The 14,863-nt window shown below is 44.0% G+C and overlaps 1 protein-coding gene across 1 annotated transcript in view; it reads right to left on the reverse strand.

The window, feature by feature from the left end:
• The window catches only part of PHAF1 (phagosome assembly factor 1), a 25,500-nt gene extending 11,846 nt beyond the window's left edge, over positions 1–13,654 (reverse strand). The window contains exons 1-5 of the mRNA XM_064489083.1: positions 13,534–13,654; positions 13,293–13,413; positions 7,809–7,891; positions 4,009–4,092; positions 281–324 (exon numbers count right to left, since the gene is read on the reverse strand). Coding sequence (XP_064345153.1) covers positions 281–324; positions 4,009–4,092; positions 7,809–7,891; positions 13,293–13,356 — 275 coding nt within the window. The 5' untranslated portion in view covers positions 13,357–13,413; positions 13,534–13,654. The remainder of the gene's footprint in view (positions 1–280; positions 325–4,008; positions 4,093–7,808; positions 7,892–13,292; positions 13,414–13,533) is intronic.
• Between the last annotated feature and the right edge of the window lie 1,209 nt (positions 13,655–14,863).

Below are 14,863 nucleotides of genomic sequence, written 5' to 3' on the forward strand. Positions count from 1 at the left end.
AAGGCAGCTATGACCTAGGAGATGGTCACAGACCTCTGAGCTAAGGTCCTGCTTTGTTGTGGGATTAAATAAGCTGACATCTATGTGAAGTGTTTTACACACGGTGTTTTCTTCATGAGGTTTCCTTCTCTTCCCCAGGAAACTGAGTAGGCTTGAAGGCTGCCTGAAGACATCATGGCACCAGAACTGCTGCAGATGGGTATCCTTTACTAACTTAATATGGGGAGCAGATAAAGTCCATGTGTACCAAGCCTATGACACATACCAGGAGAAAACTTACCAATATTTTAACTTTACTTTAGTTAAGTCATATACTTCAATCACCTAAAGACAAAAACAAACGTTTAAGAGTCATTAATGTTCTGTAATTAAAAAAATTAGTTAAAAAGACATTTATAGAATGGTGAAGAAAAAAATTATCACTAGTTGAAACTCTCCTAAAGCACTGCACATGACCTTTTGTTCTCGTTTTTATATTTGAAAGAAAAACCCATACCACACAGACAGCATGAACTTTACCTTCTCTCTCTAGTGGATTGTTAAACAGATGTCCATGGTATTCTGGGTCAGATTTTTATGTCTCATATACTGCTGGGTCATATAGAAGACTGCAAGTACCACGATATAGGACAGTGAAAACCTCCACAGAAACAAATTCATGCAGCGTGTTAAGGCTGTAACCTGCGACAGAAATACTGAGCTCCCTTCCCTCTATTCCATACTTTGCTGCATTATAAAAACTCTAATCAAGTTACTTTCAAAAAAAGCTTCAAAATACCATGGTTTATAAAACAAATGGGTGGAAGGGAAGGTCTATCCTGCTGGTAAACAAATCATATTACATTAGCTTAGGACAATGTGACAATATTAAGCTGTATTCCTAATGAAGGGCATATGGTCAAACTTGGAGAATTTCAGGACCCTTGTGAAGTTTCAGCGTTCAGCCTAGATGAAATGCCAAGAACTCAGGGAGGAAACAAAGGAAAAATTAGTGAACACTCAGTCACCAGTGATGCCAAGTAATGAGCACTCTCAAGGCTTCTATGTCAATGGCATCAAGGGTTAGGCAGTCAGCAGCATAGCTGACTGGGGCCTGCAGCACCATCTACTATCCTCCAGCTGAGAGGTGTGGCCCGCATTGTGGAGGGATAAGCAGAGCTGGTTTAGCACTGACAACCTGGGCTTCATCCTGGAAAGGGCTATGGGGCACTGGCTGTACCAGCATCTGGCATTGTCACAGGAAGAGACATAATAGGCAGTTCACTCTTGGTCAGACCTGTCCCTAACTTTATTTAGAGATCATAACACTGAACTACAAGTTGGGCACCTCTTTAACTATAAGGTGCAGCTATTCTGATCCTACCTGCTGCTAAGAATCACTCCCTCTGCTGGGCTGTCGTAGCACTTCAATCTACGCTTTCCTGCATTAGTATATGCTGTTCACTGGTCCCACTAAGTTTAGCCCCTTGAGGTCTGGTTCACTGGTTTGCACAGAAGAGGTACACAACACACGTGAGGTGAGTCTGTCTGGTATGAAGCTGGTAAAGGGCAGTATGAAGCTTAAAAACATGAAAAGAGGTGTCAAGAGAGGTTGTGCAAAGGCAGGGAAATAGCTGATTCATAAGACACTGAGTCTTCAGAAAACCTGGGCATGGCAGTATATCATGTCAAACTGGTAACTCATTTTACCAAGGCCGGGGTCCCATGCTGCCAGAGGCCTTAACCCTCAGCTGGAAGCCCTGCTTGTATAGCACTGCTTGTTTAGGCACTCTGCCTCTCTGATTGCTACCACTAAGGCTGGCCAATGACCTTCCAAGGGCTTCCCACTATTCATCCTGTGGGGGTAGGTCTCCAGGATATTCTTACTGTGTTACTATCACTCACTTGTCAACAGCCCAGACCAACACTTATGGCACAGCATTTGTGACAGAAAGGACTCCAAGCTGGTCAGCACTCTGGGTTCCATGCCAGAATCAACCAGCAGATTTTGGCCCATGGAGCTTGCTGGGCCACAGGGACAAGTAGCTGGGGAAGTCTAAAGTCCATGGTTTTCCACCCTCTGGGCTGGAAAAGACTGATTTCCCCAGAGACATGGCAGCAGCTAAGATAGGAAAGGAAAAGATAGATGGCTATAAAGGTTGTAAGTTGTGAAGACTTATTCCACAGGGCTCTCTCACACACAGGGAGTAAGGATGGGGAAACTGCAGGAGATGGCAGCACTGGCGTGAGATGGCTTCTAAAGCCCTTGGATGGAAGGGCAGGCAAATAGGTCAGGTCAGAATTAATACCAACCAAGGGCACTCAAGGAACTGTTTCCTCAGTTTCTAGAGGTTCAGGCAGGGCCCCAGCCCCTCCTTCTTCACAGGGATCTCCACGAAAGGCAGAAAGAAGGTTCAGTTTTACCTCCTTTCCCATTCAAGTGTCCTTTCCATTCCTCACATTTCCACATAATACACTCACACTATTTTCATCAGCTTTTATCACATTATTTCCCATACCCATCAAAAGAACCTAAGCCATTTCTATTCCCAGTGGCCAGTCACCGCAGTCTGGTAATAAACGGTTAAAAGCTAGATGTCAGGTAGACCACCACTTATCCTCTGCCCCTCTGTCGTCTCACTGGTAAGTAGTACCACTCACATGCTTGTTAGGATTAAACTAGGAATTTGCATGGGAAGTACACAGCCATATGTATAACGTGTCTCACTAAATATACGATATTGTCTTCACCATGAATAACTATGATAATTCTATGATAGGCTGTCTATCCATCCCCTATTATTGTCCCTTTAGGTTACTTCCAGCTTTCCGTTACTATGAAAAGCCCTGCTATATTACCCTCCCCATAATCTTTTTTTTGGGTTATGTTTCCTAAAGTGGGTTTACCAAGTCAAAGACAAATGACTCTCTGTAAAGGTGTTTTCAGATTAGTGTTCCCTAATTTGTGATGAAGCCACATTGAAGACCATACTCTATCTTTTTCCAGTGTAGAACTTCTGGTCAGTATAAGCCCATAAGAAGAGGCAAGGAGATGTTGGCTAAGAATCTTCACATCAAACTCTCCTTTTTGAAAAACCATCATAAACAAGGAATTCTTATTCCACGTACAGATTCTTTTTCCATGTTCTGTTTTCCTACCTCAGCAGCTCACTTGTGATGGGATGATGAGAACTAGGAAGTACCCACGTCCTCTGGAAAGGCAACTCCATAACCTAACCAGGATGATGGCTCTGGCATGCTACCACACAGAGCCACACTTAACCTTTTGACTCTGAGGCATGAGTCTGATGTCACTTGACTAACCTGTGATGTTCAGGCATTTGTAAATAGGGTATTAAAAACAACATGGACTAAAATATGTATTAGTAAACTGCACCTAAATGCCAATTAAGACAACCCTACATACCAGCAAGTTGTTTAACATTTCCTCAAAGGGGTTGAAGAATCAACTCAGTGCTGGTGGTACTGAAGTCCAAACCCCAACATTTTAGGAAGAACAGTTCCATTTTTTATCTTCCAAGTCTTACTGTTTGACCCAAGAATGAAGAAAAACAAGATACAAAAACCTGACTAAAGTCTTTTGGCCCTATTCTGCAGTCAGGCCCATTTTAAGTACTTTTTTTTTTTTAAGACTCAGGATAATCTATGCCAAACACTTAGCTCTACTTGTTTTCCTACCCAACACAAAAGGCCCCTCCCTGTAGCACGTCCCCCAAATCTTCAACACTTTTCCCCCTTCCTCTCTGGAGCCTGAGACTATGGGAATCTTGCATGATAGCACTACACCAATGGCGCTAGGAGCCTGAGACTAGAGTCCGTCCCAGACTCTATCCAACCACCCCCCATCCACCCCCAGCTTCTCTCTTTTTAGGGTAACAGGCACAGCTTCAATCCCCTATATTGTGGTTGTCTCTGAATCACAAAAGTCTACTCCCACTTATTAAAATATCCCACAATTGCACACATTAATCAGACTGACATGAAACTTTAGTTGTCATTTATAGTTACCTTAAGTCTCTGATTGAAAGCATCAAACAGTAGTTTGATCCCGTCCTGAGTCAGGTTAAGGATGAGGTCATGGCTTAAAGGAGACTACAAAAAATAATAATAATAAATAAACATACACTCTGAACAACTAACTTACTCACCAGCACCTACTGAAACATTACAATATAAATGCAGTGCACAGAGAACATCTAAGTGTAGACAGCTGACAGGTTTGGAAGCCAGAAACTGTTTTATGAATGCAATGTGTCTTCTACTTCCAGCCTGCAGATGCTGCTTTGCAATATTGGTTGAAAAGAGATTCTCTTCCAGGCTTTGAGTTATTACCTGGGGAAAGGGCCAAAATTATGTGGGTATATAGGCCATTTTCTCTAGAGGGTCCAGGGTCTACATCTGTAGCATGGGTTTACTGCTATAAAACCTACAGAGCAGTAGATAAGGAATACAAGCCTCGTGAAAAGGTCTCACAGGATCCAAATTCAGCAAGTAATGGTCAATGCATGTCAGCTGAACCTATGTCAATTCACTCCAGGGCTGTCTGTACCACTCACAGGAAAAAAACCATTTCATTCTTTGACTGTTTTAAGCCATATTCCAGGACAAAGAAGTACCTTGTGATCTGACTATGTGTGAGATGACACACTTACTCCTCTCTCCATCCCCCTACCATCCCATATCACATGCGCTTCTTTCTGAAAAGCCCAAGTCTGAGATCTAAGGAGTCATATTTCTACATGTGCCCCTTCTGAGTCCCATGGGGGTGGGGAGCAGCAGCAGAGAGCAGCAGACAGAGCTAGCCTTGAGTCTTGGTGATCTGTGACCTTAAGTGACTCTTTAAACTTCTCTGAGCTCTAGCTTCTTCAAGGGAATACCATCATCCCTTCGCCTCCAGGGTTGTTATAAGGACAGAGATAGTAGGTCAGAAAGCACTGGGCACAGCACTCAGCACAGAGTACTCTTTCCTAGTGTCTGCCCCACCTGACTGCTTCTGCTCCAATGCAATCAATTCAAAGTCTGAGGACTCTCCATAGCCCTGAACTAGGATGTTCAGCACTGTAAGAAAAACACCACCATCCAAAACCCTGCCCCTTCTTGAAACTGGCACCCAGCTGTCAAAAGAGTTTAGAAAAGTCTCTGTGGGGAGCTTTTCAAGGTAGGCCCAGTGAATGAAGGTGTGGCTGTCAGAGATAGTGATATAGGCTGGAAGGCCAGGTGTCACTGCTGCTCTGGGCCTCAATGGAAAAATTCTCCCCCAAAAGCTTTCTGAGATTAGCTCAGAATGTCTGCTCCCTCCAACCCACGATCTTCACAGGATAGTAGGCCTGGGTGGCACCTTCATGCCTGGCAAACACTAGAAGAAAGATGTTGTTATTTTCCAGGAAGTCTGTATGAACATCTAAAACCACTAGGTCTCAAGTAAGATAATGGAATAATGGACCCTGACCTTAGGTCACTTATTTTCAACCCAGAACAAACAGTTCGGTTTCTGAGTGGTAAGCTATTATCACTATTTCATAGTAAGCTATTATCACTATTTCATGGTGATAAGCAGGATAAGGCAACATTTTAGCATCTCTCAAGATCACTGCTTGGAGTATCTGAATTTTCTACACACTCCCAAGATCTGATCATTTTTCCCCTGGCATTGTTACAATTCAGGATGTAACTAAGCAATTTTCAAAAGCAAGTAAATCACCCTTATTATCAGTGTTTTATATCTCCAGAACCAAAATACACATGTACTATGTGTTTAAGCAGACCCTTCCAGTTCAGTAAAGCTGTCTGCTGCTAGTCATTAAGAACTCTTCCCTCTAGGAAAGATGAGACTTACTTGATATGCACATTTAATTTCCAAGGTATGATTTGCTGGAAACAGATATTTCTGAAATGTTTAATGGGGCCAAATGATTCTCTGCATTTGATGGGAAGCAAGGAAACAAATGGGAAGTAAGGGAAGGAGGGGAGAAGAGGACAGGACCTCCACTTAAGAAACACCGTATCAGGGCTCTGAGATACTACTTCCTCTTGATCCTCATCAAAAGATTATTCTAAGGAAATCATGCCCATTTTGGAGAGCCAGACTAGTTATTAACTTGCCACAGTCGCATAACCAAGAAATGGGGAAAGCATGGATCTGAACCAAGGTCTGGATTCAAAAACTTATGCTTCCACCTGCTTAGAAGATATTGGGGGCAATTAGCTTAATGCTAAAACTATTTATACCCAAAGATTGGAATGACAGACAACAGAGGTAGTGATATAAAAAATAAAGCTCATTAGAAAAGTTGGTTAAGAAAGTTTAAAGCCTTTTTCAAATGTATCTAATCTTGGGTGCCCAATGTGACTTAACTAAATGTTCTGGTGGCTATAAACTCAGGAAGCAAGCTTATTATTCCTGTTTTGATGGCTGCTAATTGTCATGAGTAATTCCCTCATGATCTAACACTGAAAGTCAGACTAGGTTATGGATGATATGAGTGCGACAAAGAGGAAAAGCCACCATCTTTCACTTTATAAGTGAGAAACCACTTTGCCACTATGGCTCCAGAAACCTCTGCCCACTCCCACAAATCCTGTGTTCTGTGGTAGGCACCACAAAATATCCAAGCACTTGCTTGGTGATTAACCACTCCCTGTTTCAAAAAGACCTCTCACATGGACCTCATTAGGCTGGCAGAGACGTATGGTACTATATAATGTAATGTCTGGGTATAGGTAACAGGCTCAACTCTGACACTACCAAGCCAAACTGGGAAGCCTCATAGAAATCTCACCAACCTTGAATCCACAAAAATTTTCTTCATGTCAAAAACAAGCTGTTGTTTGCTTTAGGATCTGAAGCTAACTGAAACAAACAGAACTAAAATCATCAAATCAGTATTTAAAGGGTCTCAGAAAAGATACGGAGGACATCCAGTAGCCTGTGCAGGATCAAAACTATTCCCTGAGATTTATGACACACAGGCTGCCACAAAGGTTGCTCCACAGGGCAGAACATGGTCTGTGTCCTAAAAGGACCACAGGTTTTTAGAGAGTTCAATAGAAGGGAGACTGCATTTTTAGAAAATTAAGAAGAATTCTATTTCTAAAGGCCTATAAAAAGGTCTCTAACTTTAATAAAACGTAATCCAAAAAATTCTAATGTTCAGAAAGTTCTGCTTGGGTGCTAACCTAAAACATACTCTTCCTGGAAACTGAAAAGGTCTTTGTAGGTCCATGCAACATTATACCACAGGAGTTAATTCTTGGCACAACATTTAATAGAGGTCACTGTAAATGAGACAAAAAAAAAAAAAAAGAGTAAAATATGCCCATTACTTTGGAGGCAATGTTTCGCAATTTCCATATGTCATATCATTCTCACTAACAAGGTAAGCTACACCTTCTTCTTTTCAAGTCTGGGATGTTCTGCTAGTTAGTAATCTGCACAGCAACAATCTTGAACACAAACCAAAGCAATGAACAAATGAGAAAAGACTATTCTAAACAAGAAAGGGGAAGGCAAGCACCCTGGAAGACAAGACGATCCCGGAGGTGACCTCACACTGAAAAATTCCTGTTTAAGAGCCAGTAGGTAAAGTCAAACAATCAAAAAACAAGTTCAGTTGTCACTGCTCTTCCAAACTTGTAAGTACTAGGTTATCAAGACTACAAAAGCCAAAGAAAATGTACTTGGTAACTGACTAGCACTGGAGATTCTCGCATTCAAACAGTGACCCAAAAATTCCTGCTAGTCAGTATCTCCCAGACCATCAACCTCTGGAGGTGTTGCTATTTCAATAGACAAATCAGCTACCACTCACCTGTTCACTGTAGAGAACCTGGACATTTTTGATGACGCGACAGTGCTTCTGAAGAATGGCTACTGCTTGAGCCAGAGGCATTCCTGAAATAGAGCAAGGATACCTGTGTGGTTACTTGGGCTATCCATTTACTGACATCTATCACTGTATTAGGCATTAGTTCTTGTTTAATACCTGGGGTGGGACTGGGGGCCACTAAGGTCTACAGACATATTAAGTTTAAAAAAGAAGTTCAATAAGCAGTAACAGCTAGAATAAAGTTAGCAGCAAGCACTAAAGGAACAGTTGGATTGTATAAGGAGAGGAAGTAACTATAGAAGGCTTCCTAGAAATGGGGACTTCCGTGCTGATCCTAGGTAGGCAAAGGGCTTGGTAAAAGCAAAGTCAGCAGGAACCAAAGAAGAGGGTGAGAAATGCATTGACTGAATAACTCTGGAGACCAAGGTTCTGATTCTCACTCTGCTATAATTACATACAACCTAGGGCAGATTCCTTCCTCTTTTCCTTTCTGATATCTGTCTCCTCATCTCAAATGAGAATCTGCAGGAACACATGACTTATAAGGACTCATTAAAAAGTGAAAAATGCCCGACGTCTACCAGAATCAACTTATTTTACAAAGAATTTCACTGGATTCTCACTTATCAACCCACAAACATCCTCTAAATCTTAATACCTGATTTTTAAACTCATGGCCCATTATAAACGAATTAATATATATGCCCCAAGTTTAAGAAATCCAAATGCCAACGATATCTCAAAGATTCCAAGGACTCACAGTGAACAGCAAAAAATGTTTTCGCAAAGTCCATTATATGTCAAACAAGAAGAAACTGAGAGACACAATCCAAAAACAAAGACTCATAGCTTCATGAGTGTAAGGACACTCTGGATTTCCAGCACAGGACTGACCACATAGTGGCCGCTGAACAAATATTTACTCAGTGGGAATTAAGGGTTATGGGACAGGTAATGAGAAAGGAAGAGGGACCACCACATGACCTCAGGACAGCACAGTGGCTCACATTTAAGGTCAGCTTATCTCTGATTCAAGAAGAGGCAATGTGCAGAAAAGAGCTTACACACAAAGAATTAGAAAGTTAAAAAATGTGTGGCCCATCTACATTTAAACAGTGATCGATCTGATCCTGGCTTTATTCAATAGTCCATTCTACAGTGTGAAGTTGGAGGGAACCAAACCTTAAACAAAGTACTTTCCAGCCTTTTATAGCACAGGGCCTGCCAAATAGTAGAGACTTAATAAATGTTAATTGAGAATATGAACAAACTGACACATCACTCAGCTTTGCCATTCCTGAAATGGAGGAGCATCTATGCTGTCTCTCCCAGAGGGAATGGGTAAATACCCATGTGGGGAAGACAGATAACTTCAGGTGCCAAGAAAGAGAAGGCCACATGGCTTCTCTGACCCATGTGGCACAAACAAGTTTCTTGAGGGAGTGTTCTTTCCCACCTAGCCACATCAAATTTCTGGCCTTGGAATCTCTGGGTCCTGAGTCATCCAGGGTGGTAACCCACCTGGAGGAGATAAAGCAGCCACCAATGACCACTTGTCACACAGCTCCTGGTAATGGAAGGCTACAAAAGGCCTCAGAAGGGAAACAGCCATGTGTATAACAAAGAAACAAGAGCACTGTCCTAGCTCTAAGAGAGCTACCTAACCCCAAAAAGGGTGTGGAGCATATGATCAGTCTTCTAAACTGTACAAATCCTCTATCTTACAGATGTCATCATTTGCCTGCTTCTAACCCTCCAATGGCTTTCCATTACAGGGGGATAAAACCCAAACAGCATGCCATCACCTGCAAGCCCTAAATATTCTGGATCTTGTCCACCTCCATCTTTCTTTCCACAGCTCACCATGCCTCTCTTTGTTCCAGGCTTTTGCACTAACTCTTGAGTCTGCTGGAATGCTCTTCCTATAGCTGGTTCTTCTCATTTTTCAGATCTTGCCTCACCGTTCACTTCCCTGCCTGCCTTATTTAATGAAGCCTCTCATCCAATTTGTTTATGTTAGCACCTTCCCTATACCTCCTTAATGGTTGAGACAGTATCTGTCTTACTGCTGTATCCCCAGCATTCAGTCACCACGTCTGGCACAATAGTAAGTGGTCCTATTTATATGCTGGGCTCTGAATGAGTGAAACAAAGCAATTAGGTAGGAATACATAGACCCTATACCATAGGTCCTTGTGACAACCCTCCCCTCTGAGAACTCTCATTCTGTCTCTACCAATACCACTCTCTCCTGATGTTCCTTCAACTTCCCCAGGCCTCTGTGATGGGCAATATTTCCTTCTGCCCATCCCTCATTCACTCATTCAACCAACCACTTAGTTTCTGACTCACATCTCCATCTGTTTTCTGTATATATCAAAAGGCAAATAAAAAGTTGACAGATTAAGTGATTTTTCATCTTCTCTTCAATCTGGCTTCTTCTCTGTATTCTGGATCTCAATACCTTTAACATCTACCTAGTTACTCAAGCCAGAAACCTCTAGATTACTCTTCCTTACCCATCTCTCCAAATCTGTTCTCCCAAATTTTCTTCCTAAATGCATGCCCACAACACACTTTACTAACAGATATCCTCTTTTCCACTGAACACAGAGACTCTCTGATAGTATCCCAGGCAGCTAACTACCAAAGAGAATTAGCAATCTGGGGAACTGATTTTCTTCTTTCACTAGTACATTATGCTCTAATTATAATATCTAATTGTTTATAGCTCCTTACACACACCATCTAACTTTCCCAATTTTTGTTTTTAAACTTGACTGGAAGATTTACGTCCATGCAAGTGTAGATGAGAAATCTGGGGATGGACTTCTGATAGGGCACTCCTGGTGCTCACTGGCTCCAGGAATGGTACTGGGTCTTATAGATTGATAGGAAGCCTTTCCTGAACCCCCAAGTCAGGTCAAGTCCCTTCTCCTCTTCCACAGCACCCTAAACAATCTCCACCTCATTATAATGAAATGAACTATTTATAAAATCCTTCCCTCCCATTAGACTAAACTCTTTAGCTTAGTCAATTTCTTACTCAGTTTTCAATGATCGTAAGCAGAGTCTACAGAATGAGCCTTCAACAGAGTGAGCCCTCAGTCTCTCTGGAACAAGGTTATCTCAGAGAAGGCTATTCTCCAGTGACCCTTTAAATCTACTCTGTTTGGGCGTTTTCAAGACTAATTTAAAAACAAATTCAGAGATATATCTCCAACCAATATATTGTGCAAGTTTCACTGAAAACACTTCAAGTCTGCACTGCTCTTACTCCACCACTGGTCAAGCCATTGGTGGCACATTCAGAGATTCTTCTCTGGCTAGGTTTTCCTGTCCCTGTGCTGTTGACATTCCTCTAATATTCCAGCAGTACACAAAGGCCAGGAAGGCAGCCAAGAAGCTGGATGCAGCTCCCCACTGTGATGCCAGGCGATGATGGCAAGGGCTAGATACATCTGCATTTGCACAGATTCCAAAGAGAAACCTGGAGACAAAGCTAAGCCCATCCTCAGAAGGGCAGAGCAGCGGGAAGCAGGAAATCCCTGTTTGGCTACTTTTTATCATCTCTACCTTTCTAAGCCCATTCCTCATCTGGCAAATAGAGGTTACCTTATAGAGTTGTGGTGACTTTAGTCTAGTTCAAGAATGTAATCCTAAAGCACAGATCCAATTCCTAGACGGATCCCTACCTTTCAGCCCCAACTGCAGTTTAAGTGTGTTGAGAGCTGGGGAGAAGATTGAGAAAGAGGGAAAAACTATTCATAAAGCTTGGGGAAATCAAATGACCACTATCAAGCAGATACAATTTTAAAATGTGGATTTTTATGACCTACATAGGAATTATTAAGGCTGAGGCTCTATGAGCTTTCCCTCAAAGTTCAGTTCTGGGCCCAACGTACAGAAATGCTCTTTTCACTATTTTTGGTTGCTGTTTAGACAGTTTGAAAGAACTACCCAAATCCTTGATTCCTAGAAACTGGCAAAGTTAGGAGAGGGGGTTAAGGCATCAAAACAGTTGACAGAAGAAGACTTACTCTTTTAACAATTTTTTGGGAAGTCTCAAATGATATCCTAATCACTACTTTGACCAAGAGACTGCATACACCACAGAGATCCACAACCTCCTTGCAACATCAAGCACAGTTTGAAGCTATGGTTGTGGTTTTCACTCTGCCCTGTGAAGTCCTGGTATAAGCAGAAGCTGTGGTTAGGGGAGGTTCTTTCCTAACTGGAAGCCAAACAGTATCAGCACGATGAATGGGCCTGGAGGCAAAGATAACACTAGCCTCCCAATCAAGTACTTGCTTCACAAGAAGCTGCAGTACTTCACATCAGCTAAAATTTGGGGAAGAACTCTGTACGAATGGTATAAATTATGAGGGAAGTTGGCTGAAAATTCTTAATAAAACTGGCTCTTACAACCCAAAGGAGGCTTGTTCAGTTCACGAAGACATTAAGCATTAGCAGAGTCCTACAAGCTAATCTGTTCTGCAGTTTCTCACCCACCCTATCTCCGTAAATGTGTCTTCCAGATTCAAGAATAAGCTACAGGCCAATGGAGCAGCTGAGTCCAGCAGCCCAAATTAGGGTGAGGAAAGTTCAGACCTGCACAAACAAACAAAACACAAATGCCTGTCCGCATCCCCTTTCCCTAGTGCTGGAACATAAAAGTAAACACACACTAGGGTCATCGAATGTAAATACTTGTACACGTAAAGGCAGTGACACTGGGGATAAGGGAAAATGGGCTAAAACTCACAAAATGGCCAAACTCCATTTTTTACAAACTAAATGTTACTTTCCCCAAACTCCTATTTCATTCAACCTTTAACTCTCTTGGCTAAGGTCTGGGTTAGGATTACACCACACATTGACCACATTAAAAACTAGAAACTGGTTAGAAGTTCCTTTAGCACACAAACTTTCTTCAACTCCCTTGACAAGATCCCCAGCATCTGATGATGGGAACAGAGCCTAGGTTTCCCCTTCCAGAAAGACAACCCAAAGCCCAGAAAAGCAAAGGGAGACAGATGAATGTGGCGTTTAAGGGTGTCAGTCACTTCTTAGCTATTTAGTCTGTAAAATGGGAACTGGAGTAACAGCAGTAGCGACCCTTAGGCCCCGGAAGCGTACTAGAGATAATTATGCACCAGAGGGCAGGGCCAGGCCTTAAGTAGATGTTTGGGGCGTGTCAGCCATTGCTATTATTATTACTAGTGTAGCACTGCCCCGGGAAGGGTCCTGGTGAGGCCTAACGCAAGGGCGTCAGGGTACGACCGGCTGCCGGGTCCCGGGGGTGGGAGCGGGTATCTAGTGCCTGGAGCCCAAAGAGCCGAAAGGACGGAAGAGGCGAAGAACCGCCGGCGCAAGGGAGTAAGGGGGCAAAGACCAGAGGCGGTAAGGGCCGGAAGGGAAGTACGGATCAGTGAGTAGGGTCGTGAGAGAGGACCCTACACTCACCTAGCGCGAATTCCCATTGCTCGTTCCCAAGAGAGCGCTCGGGCACCACCTCCAGATCCAGCATTGGTTCGGCTCGCCGGGCCGGGGCGGCCTCCCTGTGGCAGCGAAAACGGGACCGGAGCTGAGAAGACAAAGCAGCGGCTGACCCACCGCCCTCGTCGGCCCGCTCGGTTCTGCTCTCAACCTTCTATCCAGTCGCCAGCGCTACCGGCCCAACACACCACACCACACCTCACCTCACCTCGCCTCGCCTCACCTCACCGGCAACAGTCCTGGCGACTTGGGGAGCGGCGGCAGCTAAAGCGTCTGCGGCAAAAGTGGCGTGTCGGGCCGTAAAGTGTGGCGGTGGTGGGGCGAGGGCGGGATTTCAATCGCGGGGGAGGAGCCAAGGCGGAGTTGCGCGTGCGCAAAATCCGTGGCTGTGACAGGGCTGAGGCAGAGGGAGGCGTGACTACCGTCTGGAAGCGCGAGCGCCCTTGGAACGAGGTGCCCAATACTCCGTGAACTCCCACACCTGAACACCACACCGCACACGTTTCACACTAGGATGTGTGAACCATGCAACACATACATGTCACAGGGCTATACAACACTCTTGTGCCATCTACACGTACGTCCCACTCAGATTCACTGTGCGCAAAAGGCGAGTTCCGAGGGCACACCGTCTGAGGCCCCGCAGGGAGGGAGGACGCGGAGTCTCAAAGCCCAAGATCTGAGAGCGCTCTGCCACTCTCGGTTGGTGCCGAGACTGACGCCAGCTGCAGCTGCCTCTAGTTGTCTAGAAATGACTCCTCCACCTTACAGCCCTTGGGGCTTGGGTCGAACTCAAAGCAAGTGAGGAGTACGTGTATAGGGGCGGGGGTAAGTTAGGGGAGAGGACTAGGTAGGGGAGAAGCTAACCTCCAGGAGTCGACCTCCTGGCCGACTATTTTGAGTCGGGCGCAGCCCCGGGGGCTGGAATCCGGGGGCCGCTGGCAGCAGCTCAGTCTCAGCCAGAACCAGCTTTACTGCCAACGCTGTGTGGTTTTGACCAAACCTCTGGTGCTCTCTGTGTCTCATTTTCTCAGTTACAAGTCTGGAGTAGGGAATCCTCTAGACTATTCAGCTTGAGCTTTTGGCCAGTGCCCTGGGACACTCTAAAACTGAAAGGCAACCAGACTTCTCCTGGAGCCAACCCTTTATGGATGCAGCGTCTGGACTCTCACACCACCCTGAGATGTTAAACTGGTTATACTTCACTTTACAGATGAAAAAAGAATGAGGCCCAAAGAGGCTAAAGGCCTCGTGGTCCTAGGCAGTAGAACTCAAATTCTTTCCATGACATTGCCCCTGGAAGAAGACTTGTAGCAGGGAAGACAGTGACATGCTAAATTTTTAAACTGGCTTGTAGGAGTGTAACATGGGAGGCTCTATCAAAACTTGAAGTCACTACTACTGGCATTAAAACAAACATGGAGAAGGATGTCCATTTGCAGCACCCTATGCCAAAACAATAGAACTAAGTCATTGATCAGTAGGGAAGTGGCTAACTAAACCCTGATATATGTATAGAGATATATAATGATAGGATA

This window comes from Camelus dromedarius, chromosome 9 (assembly GCF_036321535.1).
Source record: "Camelus dromedarius isolate mCamDro1 chromosome 9, mCamDro1.pat, whole genome shotgun sequence".
NCBI classification, from domain to species: Eukaryota; Metazoa; Chordata; class Mammalia; order Artiodactyla; family Camelidae; genus Camelus; species Camelus dromedarius.